The 22,745-nt window shown below is 38.8% G+C and overlaps 1 protein-coding gene and 2 long non-coding RNA genes across 13 annotated transcripts in view; 1 reads left to right on the top strand and 2 right to left on the bottom strand.

Moving 5' to 3' along the window:
- Positions 1 to 22,745, bottom strand: part of CREM (cAMP responsive element modulator) — a 67,879-nt gene that overhangs the window by 29,208 nt on the left and 15,926 nt on the right. For 9 of the 11 annotated variants that reach the window (XM_006063188.4, XM_044927374.2, XM_044927375.2 and 6 more), the window contains 2 exon segments: positions 21,358 to 21,481; positions 2,039 to 2,185 (listed from right to left, as the gene is read on the bottom strand). In XM_006063188.4, coding sequence (XP_006063250.1) covers positions 2,039 to 2,185; positions 21,358 to 21,481 — 271 coding nt within the window. 11 annotated transcript variants of the gene reach the window in all.
- LOC123329265 lies at positions 16,197 to 21,513 on the top strand. The gene is made up of 3 exons (XR_006544651.2): positions 16,197 to 16,318; positions 18,814 to 18,987; positions 21,314 to 21,513. It is a non-coding gene; the product is annotated as an uncharacterized LOC123329265 (long non-coding RNA).
- On the bottom strand, positions 19,779 to 20,493 carry LOC112578900. Its single transcript, XR_003103355.2, has 2 exons — positions 20,333 to 20,493; positions 19,779 to 19,868 (listed from the first exon to the last, which is right to left on the bottom strand). It is a non-coding gene; the product is annotated as an uncharacterized LOC112578900 (long non-coding RNA).

Below are 22,745 nucleotides of genomic sequence, written 5' to 3'. Positions count from 1 at the left end.
AAGGTAGGCTATTACTGTAGAAAGTGAAAACTGAAGTTCATCACTCACCAGGTTGGAATTCTAAGACAAGATCCACAGGCCCCTACCTCTGTAAAGATAATTAAGTCACCCATTTAACAAAATCCAAAACAGCCTATTGAAAATGAGATAATACTCTCTCTTCCAGTGCCAGCTAGGTTAAAGCTAAGTAGAAATACCTGCATCCTAATAAAAGTTACAAAAAGGAGAGTGGAAAGTCTTGTTTTATAATCAGAGTCAGAAAGAGTCAGAAGCTCCTAGAATTAAGGGCCTCACAAGAAAGGGAAAAAAAAAAAAAAAAAAAGACACTACTGAGAATCACTCAAACTTTTGAACAACTTGGAAGAGACATCTGTGCCACAAAGATAAACAGACTTTTATTGCACATGGATTTATTACTTCAAGTATCGTGGTGCAACCCTTATCCTTATTTTGCAACAAACTGGATTCAAATACACAGGAAAAGGACAAGACCAATTAAGTATAAGCAACTACATTTTCTTCACAGATCTTTTTGTCATCAGATAGGTTCAAATAATTTCAATATTTAAAGGATAAAGACAAACTGATCTTAAAAAGGAACAGAAATAAATTTAGTAAAAGAGAAAAGTATGCTTTAAAAATGCATACTTAATAATTTATATCTATCTGTCGATGCAAAAAAGAATGTTTTTGCTTAAGAAATGTTAAGAATTTATGACCAACTTTGGTGACAATAAATAACAAAACACATCTCTGGATCACAACCGCAACACTAACCACATCTAAAAAAAACAAGGTTTAATCTGATGTATAAATGCAACAGCAATTAACAGTGATATCATGGCACACATACTGAATGAACAATAAACCTAAATTTCTACACTTCACTGTGAGTATTGGTGAAAACAGTGTCAGTACTAGAATATTTACATTACGATGTTTATTAGACATCTCCAAAGAAGCCTCAAAGTACTTCTAAGCATTTTTGGAGAGCTTTGCTAAATGAATCTCAGCTTGAGCAAAGAGAAACCTTATTTAAAGGAGACTGACTGGGCCTGCAGATTAGGAGCTGACAACAAAACTGCAGCCCGAGTCAATCTCTGTATCCAACAGGGCACCAAGCACTTCACAAAGAAAAAGGAATCTGCCTGCAATGTGGGAGACCTGGGTTCAAAGCCTGGGGTGGGAAGATCCCCTGGAGAAGGGAACAGCTACCCACTCCAGTATTCTGGCCTGAATTCACGGATAGAGGAGCCTGGTGTGCTACAGTCCATGGGGTAGCAAAGAGTCAGACATGACTGAGGGACTTTAAAAAAAAAAAAAACTTCTACAGAAATAAAAAGGAAATTCTTACAAATGTTTAATAACAAGAGTTGAGCATCACTCAACTCTTGCCCACCAGTTCAACCACTTAGAATTTATCCTAAAGAAATTTTTAGGCAAATGCACAAATATAGCTTATGTACATATATTTAGATAAACACAGGATGTGTGTAAATAACATTTCTCAAGGTATTAAAAACTTAAAAATACTTTAAAATATGGAAATTGTTACATTATGTTGAATTATATTAAAATAATTTATATTGGGTCATCTATGACTAAAAAAAGATACTACATATAATTGGTAACATTACTACACTATAATTTGGTAATAATATAGTACATATAAATAATAGAATACTAGCATGCCATTAAAATATGTTTATGTATGCACATAGAAAACATATATGGAAGACTTCCAACCAAATGTTAATAGTACTTATATCTGAGTGCTGAGATTATTTTTACTTTCTTCTTTTCTGTATTTTATAATTTTCTTCTCAATGAACATAGGCAAATGTGCAATTTCAAATTAAATAAAGAAGCCAGTGTTGACATAACAAAAAGAAATTACCACCATACTAATAGATTGCTCCTTATGTGGATTAAAAAAAAAAAAAGACAGAACATCAAATCTACAGGAAAAAAAAATGATAAATGAATTAGTAAAAAGCTCAAGAAAGTCAAAGAGAAGTCATTTAGGAAGGAGGCTAACCTGAACAGTTTGTATTTGTGGTGACTGAATAACGGATGGCTGTGGTGTCTGAATTACTCCCTGGACGTGGACAGTCTGGCCGGAAGGTAACTGTACTAGAGTTACAGCTGGGGAGCCTCTTCCGGTGCTGGATCCAGCTACAGAAACCTGCAAAAAACAGCATCACTGAGGATTAAGGCTGAACATTTTTTTCCTCCCACTGTTACAACCTGCCTATGTTCCCTGCTTTTAAGAAATGGCCAGCAAGCCAGGGTACTCACCATCAGGAGATGGTTACTGTGCTGGAACAGTCATTCTCTGATGTGACAGATATTAAAGAACCCATGCGTCTCACTTTCAGTTCCCATGCTTCAGTGGCTAAGAATGTTCCAAGCACAAAGTTCTAAAGCGGTTAAACTACCTCACTACGACCTCAAGACTACTAACAGTGAAGACTTCTTTAGGCCAGAGTATAAACCACTCTCTCTAACTTAAGAGCAATCGGAGACAGAACTTAAATATGGTAAATTATTTTTTCAATAAGTGCAACTTCTGACATGTGATATTAGAGTATTACTCCAGATACAAGCTAATGCCTTGTCTCTATACTGATGAAAACTGCAGTTACTTTTATGCCCCAATAGTCATAAAAAAAGGCATAGGTCAAAGAAATTCCAGGACCTCTCAGGCCCTTAGCATCTCCAAACCAGAGAAAGCTCATCCCCTGGAGACTGTGTGGTCCTTGCACACTCCCCTCCCCACAGCTTGAGCATGCAGAATCATCACTTGGATTGCACAGAGAGGAGATACAGCTGTTTCCCACCACCTTGGGTGCTTGCAACAAAGAGCCCTGCCAGCAAAACACATTAAAACCTGTTCTGTTTTGTTCACTTCTCTGGACTCAAAACCTGCCAAGTTTCTAACTGGTAGGCAACTCAGTCCTAAAAGCCAGCATAATCTTACAAACTCTGCCTCATTTTACTAAGTTTCACTATTGATTATGACTTCCTTGGAACAGACAGAGACTTTGGACGTGAAAGAACCTGCTAGTTTCTATCATGAGTGGTGGCAGACCACAGAATCTAAAAAAAATTTTGAAGAAAGCCTCCGTGGGCCCTCACTTGAAGGAAAACCAATCATTTCCAACCAACTTACACAAATACTTCTCAAGAATTACTAAGAACTGGGTTTATAACAAATAATCAGATGTGTATACATCATTCCCTTGGAAGGCAAACTTCTTTGGCAACCTAGAAGTAAAGTCTTCTATCCATGCAAGAGAACCTACATGGAGAGCACTGAACTAGGTGCACCGGGGTGGAAAGCAGAATTGCTAAAACCAACACCTCAGCAACGACAGCACACAGACAGTAGAGGACTAACTGCTCCACTGTCCAGGTCATGAAAACCACAGGAGTACAAAACGGACACATCAGCAGAGCCTGACAAGCGCAGGCGTTGTGTAGAAGCTGCCCCTTGAGCCGGGCCTCATTATGGTCTGGATAACAGCTGGACAGAAAAGTGAGAAACCGGGGCAGAGACCACCGACATGGAGCCCCATGGGCAAATTCAGCCCACCTGCCCTTGGAGTGTTATTGCCAACTTTAGATTTCAGGGGAAAGAAAAAGGGCATCCCATAATGGAGCCCTCAGATTTAACATCCAGAAGTTTAAAAGCCACTAGATTTATTCTACAAATGTTCCCTGCATGAACCATATAAAGGGATCCTTCTCTTTGTGAACCAGTTGCCCTCCCCCCAAAAAAGGTATTCCTCTGCCAAATGACTAAGGCTCAGACTTTTTAGTCTCAGAACACCTTTACACTCCTGAAAATGACTGATGACCTCAAATAACTTTTGTTTATGTTACATCCAGCAGGATCCTGTAAATGTACAGCCAACTCCTGGGAAGGGAAAATGCTATGGGTAACTTTTGCAGATTTCTGTAATGAAAATACTCCTACTATGCAGATTTTAAGTTGCCAATGGGTGACATTGAAGACAAAGCTGGAAAAAGATGTGTGCGACTGGCTATGACAAGCCTCTCAGCTCTTATATATATAAGCTGTTATATGTTTATATATATATAATATTGATATTTACTAAATAGAAATTAAAACAGAAAATTTTAAAAATACTTAGTAATTGATTTAAAAGCAACAATAATTCCATCATATGCTAACAGAAATAGCATTTTCTGAAGACTGTTTTCAAAGACATAATAATTGGTGACAAGAATGTCAAAGTTTTACATTTTTACAAATTCTTTTAATGTCTGGTTTAACTTAAAACAAGCTGGATTTTCATACCTATTTTTGCACTGAATCTATTGTAATAAGTTATTTTAATTGGTATATGAATATGCCTTATACAGATATATGATTAGAAAAGGTGGAGTGTATCAATAGCTTTTTCAGAAAAGTATGGGTATTCTTCTTGGATACTACCCCAAAACTCAGCAAGTGGTTGTTTTTCTCAAAGGTTAGTGGCCATGTGGAATCTGAAAACTTAGTTATGTTAAAATCGATTGATCTGGGACTTCCCTGGGGGTCCGATGGCTAACACAACGCACTCCCAGTGCAGGGAATCCAGGTTCAATCCCTGGTCAGGGAACTGGATCCCACACACTGCAACTAAAGATCCTGTGTGCTACAACTAAGACCTGATGCAGCCGAATAAATACATGCTAAAAAAAAAAAAATCTATTGCTCTGTCTTATACTTCAGATGGTTCTTTAGCCAGGCATGATTTTGTAATGTCATGTAGTAGCTACTTGGAAAAGACTGTTATTGAATTAAGCAGATCTCCCAAATGCTGATAAATTTCATGATACTCTATCAGAAAACTACATTCATTAAAATCAAGATCAACTTCATCAGAAAACAATAAAATATTGGCATGTTATCAAGCTCAAAATGGCAGATGAAGAATTTCCACAATTTGAAACTTCTGCTAAAAGCCTAAATTTTATCATCAGCAATAAACACTGTTAACTGTTTTCCTTGATGTGACAAGCTTACTTCATTTGCTTTTGAGAAAAGTTTTCAAATACTCAAGTTTGAACAGACATAGATATAATTTAGTTACTTGCCACTGCTTTAAGAAAAATTATATCCTGTGGCAGGGGCGGATGTGTGTGTGTGTGTGTGTGTGTGTGAATTCAGCTAGTTCATCTTGTCCCTCAGACAATAACTTGTGTTTTTTCTCAAGATCACCACTGCTCTTCAGTAAGTGGCAGAAATGCTTTCAATGAATGTTCCACTTCCAGAACACAGAATATTAAAACAACATGTACTTGACGGTCAAGATTTAATATAATTGGTAATGTTTACTGTTTCATCAGGGACCATCTTAAGTGGAACAGACTTTGTTTTAAAAACTGCAAGTGAATGCAGCGAAGACTGTAATGACCACTAACAAAGTTTGGTGCCACTTACGTGACTGGGATGAGGCACCAAAACTTTTAAACCCCCACTGTTTTTGTGCCATCAGGGCAAATGCCAATACAGAGGAAAAAAAAATACATCTTAGTATTATTATGAAAATAGGTTTGTCCTCCAAAACCTCCAGGCATGATTGTGTAACATCATGTAGTAGTTACTTGGAAAATACTGGGTCCTTGGAGTCTCCTCCAGGGTTCCCTGAATCACAATTTGAAAACTACTGCTCTGTCCTCATGCAGCCTCTGGGCCCTGCTCACAGCTCAAAGCACAGAGTGCTGAAACGGGCTGCGATTTTAGCTCCACCACAGCAGGATGGTCAAAATCACCACCCACAGTAATTTTGATAGAACATTCCTATGTCAGAGACTGAGCAAAACAGAAGGTACATTATACCCAAGAGCATCACCAGTATTCCTACAGATGAGACCTGTGGCTTGAGATGCAGTTAGTGCTACACACACTTTCATGGAAATGACCTGCTGTAGAAAAATTAGATATTCTGAAGAACAACTCAAGAAAGATTCATGGGGGTTTCGATAAGTATAAATCATGCTTAGAGTCGCTCTAAATGTCTTTCAAGTGTAATTTTCAGGACTTTGCATTATTAAACAATGCTCCATCAAAATGGCTTACTGAGAAGAAACTCTGCTGTAGAAAAGAGAGCTATACCTACTAGAACAAAACTGAATTCCCAGAATTCTGGAGATGAGTTACATGAATCTGTATCTGCAGTGAAAACTCAATGTCCAAACTCTGGGCAGTGAAGGAGGTCATGTGTGCATGTGCTCATTTGTATCCAACTCTTTGTGACCTCATGGACTGTAATCCACCAGACTCCTCTATCCATGGAATTCTCCAGGCAAGAATACTGGAGTGGGTTGCCATTTCCTCCTCCAGGGGATCTTCCCAAACCAGGGTTCAAACCCAAGTCTCCTGTGTCTCCTGCATTGCAGGTGGAGTCTTTGCCCATTGAGGCACCTGGGAAGCCCCATTTTTCTTATAAACATCATATATTCATTCCAAGAATTTTTAATAAGTCAATCTCACAGAAACAAGTCATACTTACAAATTAACTCATTCTTTTGTTCCCTCAACAAATGTTGGAAGCCTGCCTTGTGGACCAGTCTAGACAGCAGAGATAAGGTAGTAAACAAGAAAAGTCTGCTCTCCTAAATCAGGAGACAGAAAACAGATGAAGAGAGTAAAACATAATTTGGGAGAGGTACCAAATTCTTAAAAGAAAAATAAAGAAGGGGAACTAGTGAGATGGGTTTCCCTGGTGTCTCAGGGATAAAGAATCCACCTGCCAATGCAGGAGACATGAGTTTGATTCCTGGGTCAGGAAGATCCCCGGGAGAAGGAAATGGCAACCTACTCCAGTATTCTTGCCTGGGAAAATCCCACAGACAGAGGAAACTGGTGGGCTACAGTCCATGGGGAATTGGACACAACTAAGAGACTAATCAACAACAGCTAATGAGGTAGAGGGAGGGTGGAAGGAAGCTACGTTAAGGTATACCTACTGTGGGAAGCTTCTCAGAGGAGGGAACTTCTGTGCAAAAAAATAGTCTAAAAGAAAAGTAGGAAAGAAGGCCAAGGGAAGATCTATCAATATACTCATCACATTCCAACCATCAAGCAGGCAACTGCCCAAAAAACAAACACATAAAATGGGTGTATTTTATATTTTATAATTTTACACCTCTATTTATGAGGCTCTAAAAAGTGTAAAAATGAACTCATGCCAGACAGTTTACCTTTTTTTCCAGATCCCCTGAAGAATAATCCTCTTCTATAGGATGCCTGAAACATAGATTATGCTGAGGCCACCACATCCACCAAAAACCCCACTAGAGACAGGAGTTAACGTGATGAAATAAATGAAGATGATGCAGCTGACAGCCTAACTTGGCTTTGCAACTAAAAAAAAAAATCTAATAATGACACTTATAACTGGTAAAACCTCACGATGTTGTAACACAGCATTTGATTAGCACCGAGTGGACGGCACCAGTGCGTAGCTAGGTTCCCTTATGAGGGGTCATGATGTCACAGTGTGGCTGCGCGAGTCACACAGCCACTGAGCCCGCATTCCAGACAGTTAACAAAGGATGAGGAGAGGTGAATGCATGGCCTAGCAGACTTCACTATCAACTCTGCTGCCTGAAAAATCAAATCTATACATTATCTATTTTAATTCCAAGGACTCCAATGAAAACCCAGTAACACCCTATGGGAGAAGCTGGAAAAATATCTTGATTTCTGTGTATTAAGACAAGATTCTCAAAAAGAGTCTGTTTATTCTACAGGGAAAAAAGAAGTGTTTACAGAATAAGGCTGAAAACAGGCAAATAATATTATAAATGTGTACACTTTAAAAAACATGTAAAATATTTCACTTCACTTTTTAAAAAGTTGTACTTAGGGACTCCCCTGGTGGTCCAGTGGCTAAGACTCCATGCTCCCAATGCAGGGGGCTCAGGTTTGATCTCTGGTCAGGGAACTAAATCTCACATGCCACTACTAAGACCTGGTGCAGCAAATAAATAAATAAATAAAAATGTTTTAAAAAGTTGTTTTTAATTGCATTAAATGAAGACAAACACAACATGAAAAATATAGAATTGGTATCACTGTAGTGTCTTTACTGTTTTTCTTTCCCATATTGAGGTTCTGGTTTTTTTAAACAATGTGACTAACAAATTGCAAAAATCAATGGAGTTAAATTTTACCTTGTAAATATCAACTGAAAGCACTGATAACAGAGTTGGACACATGAGACTGATATTTTTATATCTATGTTAAAATTATAAGGAGAACTACCACATGATCTTTGAATCCTTTCTGTGTATAGGGAATAAATAAAAACTATCTAAAATTTATAATCTGAATTTAAAAAGGAAGTAATTCTGTTTCTGTAATTATAAGTGGCCAAATATGTCTCTCTTAAAAAATTCCCCTTTTGAAAGCAAAGCAAATATCAGAATCAAGTCATTCTTAATTATATAGTCTATTCTGATAATACTTCCAATAAGCAGTGGTGATCACTGTGGCGACTGGTGATGACAAAATTAGGGTTTCTTTATACTTTGAAAAAGAACGCTCTAGCGGATTTTTTTCTCTAGCAGATCCTTATCATTTCTTATTAACAGTACTTGGAGCATCATTTTATATTCTAATATGATATGTGTTTTACTTATATAAAGACTTACTATGAATATGATCTTTAGGGAAGTCAAAATTCTTTTAGCTCTAGAAAAATCAATCTTATATATTGATTTCAATAAGACTGAAACTAAAACTGATCACAATTTTCTACCCAACTCCATTATAAAGTAATAAATGCAAGTAGTGAAGTAGGTTGCTATGAGATCCTGAGCCCAAAATGACATTTACCCAACAGATGGCTTATATGGGCAAACAGTGGATATTAAAACTACTCTTAACAATGATATAGATTAGATTCATTTTAATACTGAGGAAGAAATGTACATGCCAAAAGCCTGAAGCTACAGAATGAATGCCTAAAACCACTTACCTTTATTTCTGACCAGTATCAACTTATTGGGATCTTCTCTAATAGCTCAGTGGGTAAAGAATCTGCCTGAAAGGCAGGAGACCTGGGTTCAATTCCTGGATCAGGAAGATCCCTTGGAGAAGGAAATGGCAATCCATTCCAGTATTCTTGCCTGGAGAATCCCATGGACAGAGGAGCCTGGCAGGCTATAGTCCATGAGGGTGCAAGAATCGGAAACGACTTAGCAACCAAACCACCACCACAGTATCAACTCATAGGAATGCCTATGAAGGAAACTTCAATTCACTTGAGCTATTCTCCATTAATTTTTCTACCAATCACTTGGTATATAAGCCCTAAAGATCACTGACTTAACAAAAACAACTTTAAAAAACAGTAATAATAAACAAAATGTGGTGTGTACGTACAGAGAGGAAGGAATTCCTATCACATACAATACAGATAAACCTTCAGGACATTATGTAAAGTGTAATAAGCTAATCACAAAAAGACAAGGAAAAGAAATGAAAAAAGTCAAAATGGTTGTCTGAGGAGGCCTTACAAACAGCTGTGCAAGAAGAGAAGTGAAAGGCAAAGGAGAAAAGGAAAGACAGGCCCATTTGAAGGCAGAGTTCCAAAGAACAGCAAGGAGATAAGAAAGCCTTCCTCAGTGATCAGTGCAAAGAAATAGAGGAAAACAATAGAATGGGAAAGTCTAGAGATCTCGTCAAGAAAATTAGAGATACCAAGGGAACATTTCATGAAAAGATGGGCTCCATAAAGGACAGAAATGGTATGGATCTAACAGAAGCAGAAGATATTAAGAAGAGGTGGCAAGAATACATAGAAGAACTATACAAAAAAGATCTTCATGACTCAGATAATCACGATGGTGTGATCACCAACCTAGAGCCAGACATCCTGGAATGTAAAGTCAAGTGGGCCTTAGGAAGCATCACTATGAACAAAGCTAGTAGATGTGATGGAATTCCAGTTGAGCTATTTCAAATCCTAAAAGATGAAGCTATGAAAGTGCTGCACTCAATATGCCAGCAAATTTGAAAAACTCAGCAGTGGCCACAGGACTGGAAAAGGTCCATTTTCATTCCAATCCCAAAGAAAGGCAATGCCAAAGAATGCTCAAACTACTGCACAATTGCACTCATCTCACACGCTAGTAAAGTAATGCTCAAAATTCTCCAAGCCAGGCTTCAACAGAACGTGAATCACGAACTGTTCCAGACATTCAAGCTGGATTTAGAAAAGGCAGAGGAACCAGAGACCAAATTGCCAACATCCGTTGGATCATCGAAAAAGCAAGAGAGTTCCAGAAAAATATCCATTTCTGCTTTATTTACTAGGCCAAAGTGTCTGACTGTGTGGACCACGACAAACTCTGGAAAATTCTTAACGAGAAGGGAATACCAGACTATCTGACCTTCCTCTTGAGAAATCTGTATGCAGGTCAGGAAGCAACAGTTAGAACTGGACATGGAACAACAGACCGGTTCCAAATAGGGGAAGGAGTACATCAAGGCTGTATATTGTCACCCTGCTTATTTAACTTATATGCAGAGTACATCATGAGAAATGCTGGGCTGGAGGAAGCACAAGATGGAATCAAGATTGCCGGGAGAAATGTCAATAACCTCAGATGTGCAAATGACACAACCCTTACGGCAGAAAGTGAAGAAGAAATAAAGAGCCTCTTTATGAAAGTGAAAGAGGAGAGTGAAAAAGTTGGCATAAATCTCAACATTCAGAAAACTAAGATTGTGGCATCCAGTCCCATCACTTCATGGCAAATAGATGGGGAAACAGTGGAAACAGTGGCAGACTTTATTTTTGGGGGGGCTCCAGAATCACTGTAGATGATGACTGCAGCCATAAAATTAAAAGATGCTTACTCCTTGGAAAGAAAGTTATGACCAACCTAGACAGCATATTAAAAAGCAGAGACATTACTTTACCAATAAAGATCTGTCTAGTCAAAGCTATGGTTTTTTCCAGTAGTCATGTATGGATGTGAGAGTTGGACTATCAAGAAAGCTGAGTGCCGAAGAATTGATGCTTTTGAACTGTGGTGTTGGAGAAGACTCTTGAGAGTCCCTTGAACTGCAAGGAGATCCAACCAGTCCATCCTAAAGGAGATCAGTCCTGAATATTCACTGGAAGGACTAATGCTGAAGCTGAAACTCCATTACTTTGGCCACCTGATATGACGAGCTGACTTATTTGAAAATACCCTGATGCTGGGAAAGATTGAGGGCAGGGGGAGAAGGGAACGACAGAGGATGAGATGGTTGGATGGCATCACCAACTCAATGGACATGAGTTTGGTTGAACTCCAGGAGTTGGTAATGGACAGGGAGGCCTGGCGTGCTGCAGTCCACAAGGTTGCAAAGAGTCGGACACGACTGAGTGAACTGAACTGAAAAGACAAATATTGATGATTCCTCTTATATGAGGTATCCAAAAGTAGGCAAATTCATAGAAACCAAACATAGAATGGTAGTTACAGGAGGTTGGGAGGGGTGTGTAAAAAGGAGTTGTTGTTTAATAGGTACAGAGTGTTAGATCTGCAAGATGAAAAAGATCTGGAGATCTGTGTCACAACAATGCGAGTACATTACAGCGAACACTACTGAACTATAAACTTGAACTTAAGACTGAGGATTTTATGTCTTTTCTTTAACCATATACAAAAATAGCAATAACAAATTGCCCCACATTTGCTGTAGATGATAATTAGCTGGCTCATTGCCAAGAAGATAATCAATCCGTTGATTTTACCAAAGGCAATGAGACTGACTTCCCCATCATTTTATAAAACATAATTCTAAAGCTGTGGGCGCTCTCGTGCTCCTGACCCCAGAGTTACTGCTTAATAGTTAGATTGGTTATTGGTGCCAGGATTTATATGGACCAGTTACTAATACATCAAAATGGATAAAGTTTAAATCTTCTACGCTCTTCATATATCCAAGATCAGAAGCTGAACTGGGACATAAACATGAAACTATCTTGAAAGTGAAAAGTGTTAGTTGCTCAGTCTGTTGTCTGACTCTTCAACCCCATGGACTGTAGCCTGCTAGGCTCTTCTGTCCATAGAATTCTCCAGGCAAGAATACTGGAGTGGGTAGCCATTCCCTTCTCCAGGGGATCTTCTTGACTCAGGGACTGAACTTGGGTTTCCTGCACAGGAGGCAGATTCTTTACCATCTGAGCCACCAGGGAAGCCCCAAAATACTGGAGTGGGTAGCCTATCCCTTCTCCAGTGGAACTTCCCAACCCAGGAATCAAACCAGGGTCTCCTGAATTGTAGGCGGTTCTTTACCAGCTAAGCCACCAGGGAAGCCCCATAGTAACTATATGTAGCATATAATTATGATTATTCTGTGTTGATCATGCATGTTCCCAGGTAATGTCCTCTGAAATAATCTGGTTCAACACTGAGTACCTATGTATTATCACAGAAGTAATATAAATATTTAATGCTATCTAAAGCCAGGTTTCCTGGGCTCTGCCTTTTACTAGCTATGTGACCTGTGACAAGTTACTCAGCCTCTCTGTACCAAATTTTCCTCAACTGCAAAAGATAATGAAAACAGTACCTTTCTACAGAGTTGCTGTGAGAACTGAGCAATGTGTAAAACACTTAATTCAAACTGAATATTGGTGTAAGTTAGGGCTCTTCTTCCTTATACCAAGTACAAAGCAGGAAACAAGCCGCTAGAAAAGGTAAAACTAGAAAGTTCTGAGGAACTGGGAGGCCAACTTATACTGGCAGTACCTATCATGGTATATTAACATATCTGATATCAAATAAACTACCATTAGTTTTCAAAAGGTATTTAAAAAGAGGTCTACTGCTGTATAGAACTTACCTACTTAAAGGCAAGTGCTTTTCCTGAACTGTTTCTGCTTGCACTATTTTCACCTGACATTGTCTTGACTTAGCATTGGGTTTTGCCGTAAAACCTGAACAAACTTTTTTGGCCAACCCCATATTTTCGACCTCACAAGCAGGCTTTTCTCTCCTACGCCTTTTTGGAGAACCACACGTCGTACCTCTGGGGGTGGGGGAAGGCTCAGAAAGCTCACATTTCTGAAGATCGTTACTAAGATGCTGTCATCACAATTAATCAATGAGTGAAAACTTCCCAAAGCCTCTGTGCTTCCCAGTGTAATTCCTTTGATAGTTTGGGGCTTACAGAGGTTGTAGCAGCAAAAATTGAAGTGAGGCAAAGTAAACAAACTGAATCTTACTCAAGGAAGAAACTATAAAAATTAACATTTCTAATATTAAAAAATTTCAGTGTCTAGTCTACTATTTTTGTTTTTGCTGTTCTTTTATTGTGGTAAAAAAATACGTAATATAAAATGAATCATCTTAACCACTTTTAAGTGTACTGTTCATCATATTCATACTTTTGTAAAAGATCTCCAGAACATTTTTATCCTTCAAATTGGAATCTATAGCCCTTTATCAACAGCACCTCCTGTATTCCCTCCCCACAACCTACTCTTTAACTAGGAAAAATCAGAGAAAGGGTAAAAAAAGTAACTGTTTATACTCAGTTATTTTTCCATTACTGTTAGTGACAAACTACCTGGTACTAAAACTAAGACTTGAGCATCAAACAAAAAGTACCTAAAATCATTACAAATGACAGAATATCTCTAACAATCTCTTAAACACTAAAACAGATTTGTATTTTTTTTCTGATTATAAGAAGTGAAAAAACAAAATCGTATTCTGAAATTTGACTTTGCTTTATACCTGCTGAAATTATGTTTGAAACATCAATTTTCTTATTTTTTAAAAAATATTTATTTGGCTGCATCAGGTCTTAGTTGTGTGGCACATGAGCTAAGTTGCTCCTCGGTCTGTGGGATCTTAGTTCCCTGACCAGGGATCAAATCTGTGTCCCCTAAACTAGAAAGTGGATTCTTAATCACTGGGGCACCAGGGAAATTCCTGAAACATCAATTTTCATTCAAAGCAAAGTATTATCACATGTAATATACTGGGATGAAAATACAGAGTGTGTTTTAAAGCCAAAAATTAACCTTTAAAGAAGCAGAAGGTGAAGAAGAACTAAAGAGCTTCTTGATGAAAGTGAAAGAGGAAAGTGAAAAAGTTGGCTTAAAGTTCAACATTCAGAAAACTAAGATCATGGCATACTGTCCCACCAGTTCATGGCAAATAGATGGGGAAACAATGGAAACAGTGGCAGACTTTATTTTTGGGGGCTCCAAAATCACTGCAGATGATGACTGCAGCCATGAAATTAAAAGACACTTACTCCTTGGAAGGAAAGTTATGACCAACCTAGACAGCATATTAAAAAAGCAGAGACATTACTTTGTCGACAAAGGTCCATCTAGTCAAGGCTATGGTTTTTCCAGTGATCATGTATGGATGTGAGAGTTGGACTACAAAGAAAGCTGAGTGCCGAAGAACTGATGCTTTTGAACTGTGGTGTTGGAGAAGACTCTTGAGAGTCCCTTGGACTGCAAGGAGATCCAACCAGTCCATCCTAAAGGAGATCAGTCCTGAGTGTTCATTGGAAGGAATGATGTTGAAGCTAAAAGTCCAATACTTTGGCCACCTGATGCGAAGAGCTGATTCATTTGAAAAGACCCTGATGCTGGGAAAGATTGAGGGCAGGAAGAGAAGGGGACAACAGAGGATGAGATGGTTGGATGGCATCACCGACTCAATGGACATGAGTTTGGTTGAACTCGGGGAGTTGGTGATGGACAAGGAGGCCTGGTGTGCTGCAGTTCATGGGGTTGCAAAGAGTCAGACACGAACTGAGCAACTTAACTGAACTGAAAGAAATATACTAGCAAAATATACTAGCTATTATTATTAGGAAAGAAGGGGGCGACAGAAGATGAGATGGTTGGATGGCGTCACCAACTCAATGGACAAGAATTTGAGCAAACTCTGGGAGATACTGGAGGACAGGGAAGCCTGGCATGCCGCAGTCCCTGGGGTTGCAAAGAGTCAGACCTGACTTAGAGACTGAACAACAATACAACTAGCTATTATATACAAAGTTATCAAAATATAAGTACAGATTATATAAAAAATTATTATTCAAATCGAACAAAATGGTCACTAATATTAATAGTTCACAAATTATTTTTACTTATGTCCCTTAAACCCTAAATTACCTTCAAGAATGAGTTACATGTCAAAGTAGTATATTTTCTTGAATTAGTTAAGAAACAATGAAGATTTAGGATTTACTGAAAAAAAAATCAGTGTTCTATTTTCTCCTCCTAATTTATGTTAATTTTTAGAGCTAAATGAATACAAATATTATGATAAAAAAAATTAAATTATGGCACTTAAAAATAACCAGGAGAAAGAATACATAATATTAAAGAGCAATAGAAAGAAAGTCAACAATAAAATGAAACTTTTTATTTTACAATCTTAAGAGGAATATTTCCTCCAGTAAGAGCCTCTCAAGTCATGGAATCAGCATCAGTTCAGTTCAGTTCAGTTGCTCAGTTGTGTCCGACTCTGCGACCCCATGAATCGCAGCACACCAGGCCTGCCTGTCCATCACCAACTCCCGGAGTTCACCCAGACTCACGTCCATCGAGTCGGTGATGCCATCCAGCCATCTCATCCTCTGTCGTCTGCTTCTCCTCCAGCCTCCAATCCCTCCCAGCATCAGAGTCTTTTCCAATGAGTCAACTCTTCGCATGAGGTGGCCAAAGTACTGGAGTTTCAGCTTCAGCATCATTCCTTCCAAAGAAATCCCAGGGCTGATCTCCTTCAGAATGGACTGGTTGGATCTCCTTGCAGTTCAAGGGACTCTCAAGAGTCTTCTCCAACACCACAGTTCAAAAGCATCAATTCTTCGGGGCTCAGCTTTCTTCACAGTCCAACTCTCACATCCATACATGATCACTGGAAAAACCATAGCCTTGACTAGATGGACCTTTGTTGGCAAAGTAATGTCTCTGCTTTTGAATATGCTATCTAGGTTGGTCATAACTTTCCTTCCAAGGAGTAAGCATCTTTTAATTTCATCATACTGAGGTCTAAAAAACAAGATTCAATTAAACACTGAGCTTGAGCTAGATGTACTCAGCCAATAATAAATATAACAAATCAACCTAACATGATGCAGATCATCATATACAAATATGATGTTGCTGGCCAGTTAGCAATAACAAACATTGCTTGTTTTGTTTTCTGACAGCTATTCATATTATTCCTGGTACTACTTAGGACAGAGGAGATAGACTTTTGGCACAGCTGGCAAAACAATGAGAAATGCCATCCCAATTTTCCACCAGTTTGAAAAAGCAAACATGTAAGTCATACACTGAAACCTATCCCTTGTTAAATCAATCGTTCCTACTCCAATCCCTCACTGCAAGCCAGGCCTGCTTTCCTCTAAGGCACTTCTTTAACACGCCGTTGGCATCTACAGCAGACAGGATAAGGAAGGAGTGAGCAGACTGCAATCCCTGAACACTCCCTAGTGGCTTCCTCTGCTCCACAGAGTCCTCTTGTTCCAAAACTACAGAGGGTGTCAGAAAGGTGGAATTTTATATTAGAACTAAGTCTCTCAAGGCACTATGCTGACCTTGATGCTCTCGAGTTTCCTTCCAGCTCTATGATCCCTGTGGTTCTGCTCCTTGCATCTTTCCTTCCTAATCTTGGCTGAAACTTTGAGAATTGGTCATTTACACAGCAGAGTTATTGAGCCTTCCGAGTCAGGCCTTGGGCTGTACCAGGAGCTGTAAGGCATGAAACCCCAGACAGCACACCCTCTCCCAGGGCTCCATCCGGGTTCCCTCACTCAGCCAAGAGCTTCGTGGCAGCATTATCAATTCCCAAGAGACATGGGATAAAGAAAGGGCAGGGGGGCATCACTGCTGCTTTCAGAGCAGCTTACACATTGTGAGATAAATGGGAAAACATGAGTATGGTGAGCATATTATGCCAAGGAATTATGCTCAATTTTATTAGGTATGATCATGACATGTGGTTATTTCAGACAATATGCATAAGCGTTGCATACCCAGAAGAAAGGAGGAATGAGATGACGTGATGTCTGAGATCTGTAGAGCTGCTTAAAATTCTTCCACAAAAAGGGAAAAAGAAAAAAATTTTTAATATAAATTTTGTAGCAAGTGCTACAAAATCTTAATTTTAGGTTTCTATAAATGTCAAAGCCTTATTCTACTCTTACATATGTCTAAAATCTTTCATCACAAAAGAAATGATAAGTTCCCATTACCCATTTAAGGATTATATTACTTCCAAAGGCTGTATGTTTAACTTTTAAGACTACCTATATATACAGTAATTTTGCTTGTCACTATTTTGGCTTTGGGCAAGGGTTTTCTCCTGGCTTGGTGATATAAAATAGACTCTTAATTTATCACCAACAGTTTTTCCAAGGGGAGAGGAGAGTAGACTCTAGTCTTATATACGTATCAACATATACACTTAGACAAGACTCCAGCTTCAATTAAAAAAATCAACATAAAAAGTAATTCAAAGCAAGAAAATACACAAATCACAGTACTCAAACCTCAACGATCTTCCATGCCAGCCACTAGCCCTTGGGTACTGTTACCACATGACCTCTATTTGCTTTTGGATACAGACAGAAGGGGCAGGCTCCACTGATACCTGGGAAGTTATAAAACAGAAAAACTGCAAACTGAGAACTCTAGCCTCCCTCCATCAGTCAGCAGAGCAGAGGCGTGAGGGCCAAGAGCAAGCTCAAGTTTTCACATCTTTATAACTGGGATGATTTGCAGCGTTAACTTGATTAGCAGAAGCCCTGGATGGGCAAAATTACTATCGAATGACCAGAGGCAAAGGATCAGACCCACTGAAACTTTGGGTTATATCTTTTGTTCTCACACTATTTAATGATAAAGAGACCATGTGAAAAGGAAAGTGTCATAAATTCCATTTTATACAAGACTGAATTTAAGTCTAAAACGTCTTGGAATTCACAATCCTCTAGTTTAAAATAAGTGGCAAGAATGTACAAAATATCAGGAATTATTCAGAAGAGTCAGTCACGTTTAGCATACATTATAGGCTTAATGAATGAAGATTTCAGCTTGATTTCCTAATCCTTCTATCATATAATATTGCATAATAATGAATACTCAAATGAACTGCTTCAGGCATCACAAGAATCTAAATTGATAATAATGTTTAGAAAATTTTGACTCTTAAGAACTGTGTCCTAATTCTACAAAACATCATGATCCATAAAAGATTTATGGCCTCACATCCATGGAGGACAACTCTTATTTAATCAAAAGAATCAATAAATCAGCATACAGATTTCTTCTTAATCTCTTAACATTCTTAGTATGTGAAAGATACGTGATATATTTTTTGATCAAGTATTTTAAATATATGGAAAACAGAATAAGATAGCAGGTCTATGAACTTGCTATCCAGATGTAATGACTATCAACATTTGATGTACTTGAGATTTTTAAGGAAGTAAACATTGTGAATGTAAACCACAGCCTTTTCCTTGCTCTGTGGTTCCGTCTTCTCACAAGTCTCTATCTCTGAGCCCTTCTGTTTTATTTAACCCTTCAAACTTCCCCACATTCCTATTTAACACACCAAACTTACCCTAGCTCACACTCCTTTGTCTCCCAGACCCATCTTTCTCTTTCACAGGAAAATTTCTTAAAGAATCTATACTTCCAATTTCTACTTTCTCTCTCTCTTAATTATTCTGTAACCTACGAAAGCCTGGTTTCTGTTAACTGGACTCCTATGAGATTTCAAAAACCTCATTAATCCTAGGTTATTTTTCAGACTCTACATTACTTGACCTCTTCAGCAACTTTTGACCGAGGATCACAGAGCTGGGTGTCACCCAGGCTGAAGGCTGGAGGAAAAGGCACGTGTAGAGGACAGGGAAGTAGTACCTAGAGGGAGAGAAGCGGGCGCAGGAGGAAGAGCTGCTCTCAACTAGCACTTCAGCAAAAGGTGAACTACAGATCTGGAATCACAGTTATAAAAACTCTAGTTGCCATTTTTGTCTTTTCTGAAATTCTGTCACCAAGGAAGGCAGGACTGGACTTCCCTGGTAGCTCAGACAGTAAAGAATCTGCCTGCAATGCAGGAGACCCAGATTCAATCTCTAGGTTGGGAAGATCCCCTAGAAAAGGAAATGGCAACCCACTCCAGTGTTCTCGCCCAGAGAATCCCATAGACAGAAGAGCCTGGCGGGCTACAGTCCATGGGATCGCAGAGTCAGACATGACTAGGTGACTAACAACACTCTTGGGACTTTGAAATGGTAAATATTTGTGATGTGTGAAAAAGCATGATACATAACTGTATGACCTTAATTACATAAAAATGGACGCTTGGTTGTGTAAATACACAAATAAGACCTAAAAGGATGCATCAGATGGTAAAGTGCTTATGATTCTGGATGACTTTGGTTTTTGTTTTGGTTTCCTATTATGCACAGGTTAACTTTTAAGAAATAAATGTGATTTTAAAAACCTTAAAAGAAAACTCTAGAAGACCCCAGATTAATCAAAAGATATATGTATACTCTATTAATATTCTTTTTGCAGACAAAAAGACAATAGGATAAACATCAAGATGCTAACAATTAAATTTCTGCATGTAAAGACCACAGGTGGTTTTAATTTTCTTCTTCATTTAATAATACACATTTTGCCAATTTTCTACAATGAACCTTTTTTTTTTTAATGAGAAAAAGGCTGCTTTCTTGAAAATAGCATGGTATGCATGCCTGTTTTCCAGGGTAACAAAGAAGGGTGTTGCCAGGGAGATGCAGCTCCACAGAGCACTTGTGAGGAGGAAACCCCAGGGAGCAAGTGGGTGTTGAGAGCCTGAAAGAGGAAAGAAGGGCAGGCTGAGTTCAGGGTGTTTTGGAAAAGTCCAGACCATGCAGGAACCAGGCTGGCTGGAGACAACCCAGGAATTGCCTGGCACTGCCGCGGGCTTTCCAGGCAGCCATGGGTCCTTCCTAGTCTCTCTTCCAGATATTGCAAAGTCTCTCTACTGCTCGAATTCACGTCACTGTGATGCCACCCAAATGGGGCCCCACTCCCGGCTTGCTGATGTCCCACCCAACACCACTTGGCCACAGGTATCCTGCTTTGGTTAACACTTGGAACATGGGATGGTCCACTCCCTCAGATGCATACCACCCTCCACTTAACCCTGACCAGCTCCACTTCCCAGCCCAGACACAGCGCCACTTGGCCCCCATCCTCTGCCTTCTGTATACTCTTCCCTGGCCTAGAGAATATGCTTCCCTCTCCTTATATACCCAGTGATATACTCTACTCACCCTTCATAATAAAACCCTCTACAGAGCACTCCAAATATTCAGGAAATCAACCCTGAATATTCATTGGAAGGACTGATGCTCAAGCCAAAGCTCCAATACTTTGGCCCTTGATAGTGAAGAACTGATTCACTGGAAAAGACCTTGATGCTGGGAAAGATAGAAGGCAGGAGGAGAAGGGGACAACAGAAGATGAGATGGTTGGATGGCATCACCCACTCAATGGACATGAGTCTGAACAAGCTCTGAGAGAAGGACAGGGAAGCCTGGCGTGTTGCAGTCCATGGCGTCACAAAGAGTCGGACACGACTGAGTGACTGAACAACAGAGTGCTCCTGGTCACCCAGCTGCTTCCCCTCTGCACAACTCTGTCATTTCTACGTAACATCTTACAGCACTTCTTACATGGCGAGACTTATCCCTTAAACATCCCTCCCCACTAAACCGTGAGATGTCAAGTCCAGGAAATCCAGAGCCTCATGCATCCAAAACATCACCTAGATATGGACGGGGCTCAGTAAGTAGTTGATGAGCTAAATAAATATATCTGTTTTTACTATATATTTTTATAGATATTTCAGAAATGAGGTTTAAGAGCTGAAAAATGGCTAACTGATATTGGTACTCTCTAAATGAAACCAATTCAAAGTTTAAGGTGTAAGTAAAGATTAAACCAAGTATATACTGGGCAAATGGCAAGATTTCTGTCATCTTTAGAGCTGAGAATATAAAACTACATCAATCTGGAATTACCAACCGTACCAAATAGTAATCTGAGGACTACACACAATGCAGGGGGTTTTGTTTCTCCTTTACATAGTGTCTTTTACAATGCAAAAGTAATTCAAACACATATCTTCTCTTTGAAGGCAAATCAGTAAGAATGGCTGATACCCAGGGAACAGGGGAAACTTATGATCAATGGCAAGAAAACAGAATCTGCGACTAATTCTCATACTGCGTGTAATTCTCATTTCCACACAGGCTGACTTTCATGGGTGCCTGCCTGATGCCTACGTTGAGTTTACCTGAGCTAAAGTGGGGATTGAATTTTGACCAGTCTGCGTCTGCATGTGAGCAGATTCGCTCTCTGCCACAGAATCTGGTAAACCTCCATCCTGCTGAGAGTCAATTGTTTCGATGGTCATTTGTCTGAAAAGACAATAAAAAGGAAGAAGAATTAAGGCCCTATCTGAAATACCTGTTTTCACCTCGCTTTCTGGTTGATATTCATTTCTATCATCCAATTATTCTACCTTGTTTTTCAAGAAATAGATTCAGTGGCAAAGCTCTAACTCTCCAAATGTAAAGGCACCTTCTCTGCTCACTGGATATGAACACTATACCAAGGGAGGAATGTCCCATGGGAATTAGTTTATTTGAAAATTTTTAAATCTTACAATAAAGTCTCCTTGATAATTATTTTAAGCTCTCTACCATAAATTAGTGATAAAGTTAGGTTTTATATTTTACATGAAGTTTAAATATCCTATGACTCTCATGGCCTAATAAACCTGCTTTATACTATGATTTAGTATGAAAGAATTTCCACATTACCTACATTAAATGTGTTACAATATAAAGATGTGTCTGGCTTTGTCAGCACTAAATAGTTTCTGATTTAAAAAAACCTGTCAAAAAATAAATAAATAAATAAAAAATAAAAAAACCTGTCAAATTGAATCACTGAGTGGACCACTTGTCCTGCAGCTCCTCCTTCATTTAAAGAGGAGAATCTAATTTTTCCAGGAAAAACTTGTAAATCTTTATCTTATAATTTCAACTTAAGTTAATGATTTCTATATAGGCTCTTTCTAGACAGAAGGTAAGCCACATTTTAATGTTACCCTACCACGAGAACATATAAAATGCAAGCAAAATCAACAACAAAAAAAATGTTTTAAACTTATAGGAACTACTCCCTGCAATTGTGTATCTTTTCGATCGTTAATAATATAGTGTGTTTTTTTCACCTCAGTAGCCTAAATATATATCCCGAAAGTATGCAGGCAACTTAGAACTTTAAATTGAAATGTCCAGATGTTTTTTCCAGATTGAATTCTTCTGCATTTCAAGAGGCGTCACCTGAATCCAAGTCTTCTGTTCTCAAAGCTGTCTGCTGTAGCCTGCACTACACCTAGAATTACTTCTCTCTGTTCAGACAGTTTAATACTTAGAACTGACCGTGAGAGTTTAGAGCAATTATGATAATCTAGAGTCTACTATGAAAAGACGTCTTTCCCTCAGCGTTCCCCAATTCTTTTATCTCTTATCATTTCCCAGCATGGACTTTCTAATTCTAGGTAAGCAGAGGCCAACCCCCTGCAAAAACTGCCAATTCCTGAGGTTCCACTTTTGCTTGTGAACAGTTTCCAAGGAGAATACCTAGAACATTTGATTCTGCAGGATATGAAAA

Source organism: Bubalus bubalis, chromosome 14, assembly GCF_019923935.1.
Source record: "Bubalus bubalis isolate 160015118507 breed Murrah chromosome 14, NDDB_SH_1, whole genome shotgun sequence".
NCBI classification, from domain to species: Eukaryota; Metazoa; Chordata; class Mammalia; order Artiodactyla; family Bovidae; genus Bubalus; species Bubalus bubalis.
The sequence above is the reverse complement of the archived record's forward strand: the minus strand, read 5'-3'. Positions and strand labels throughout refer to the sequence as shown.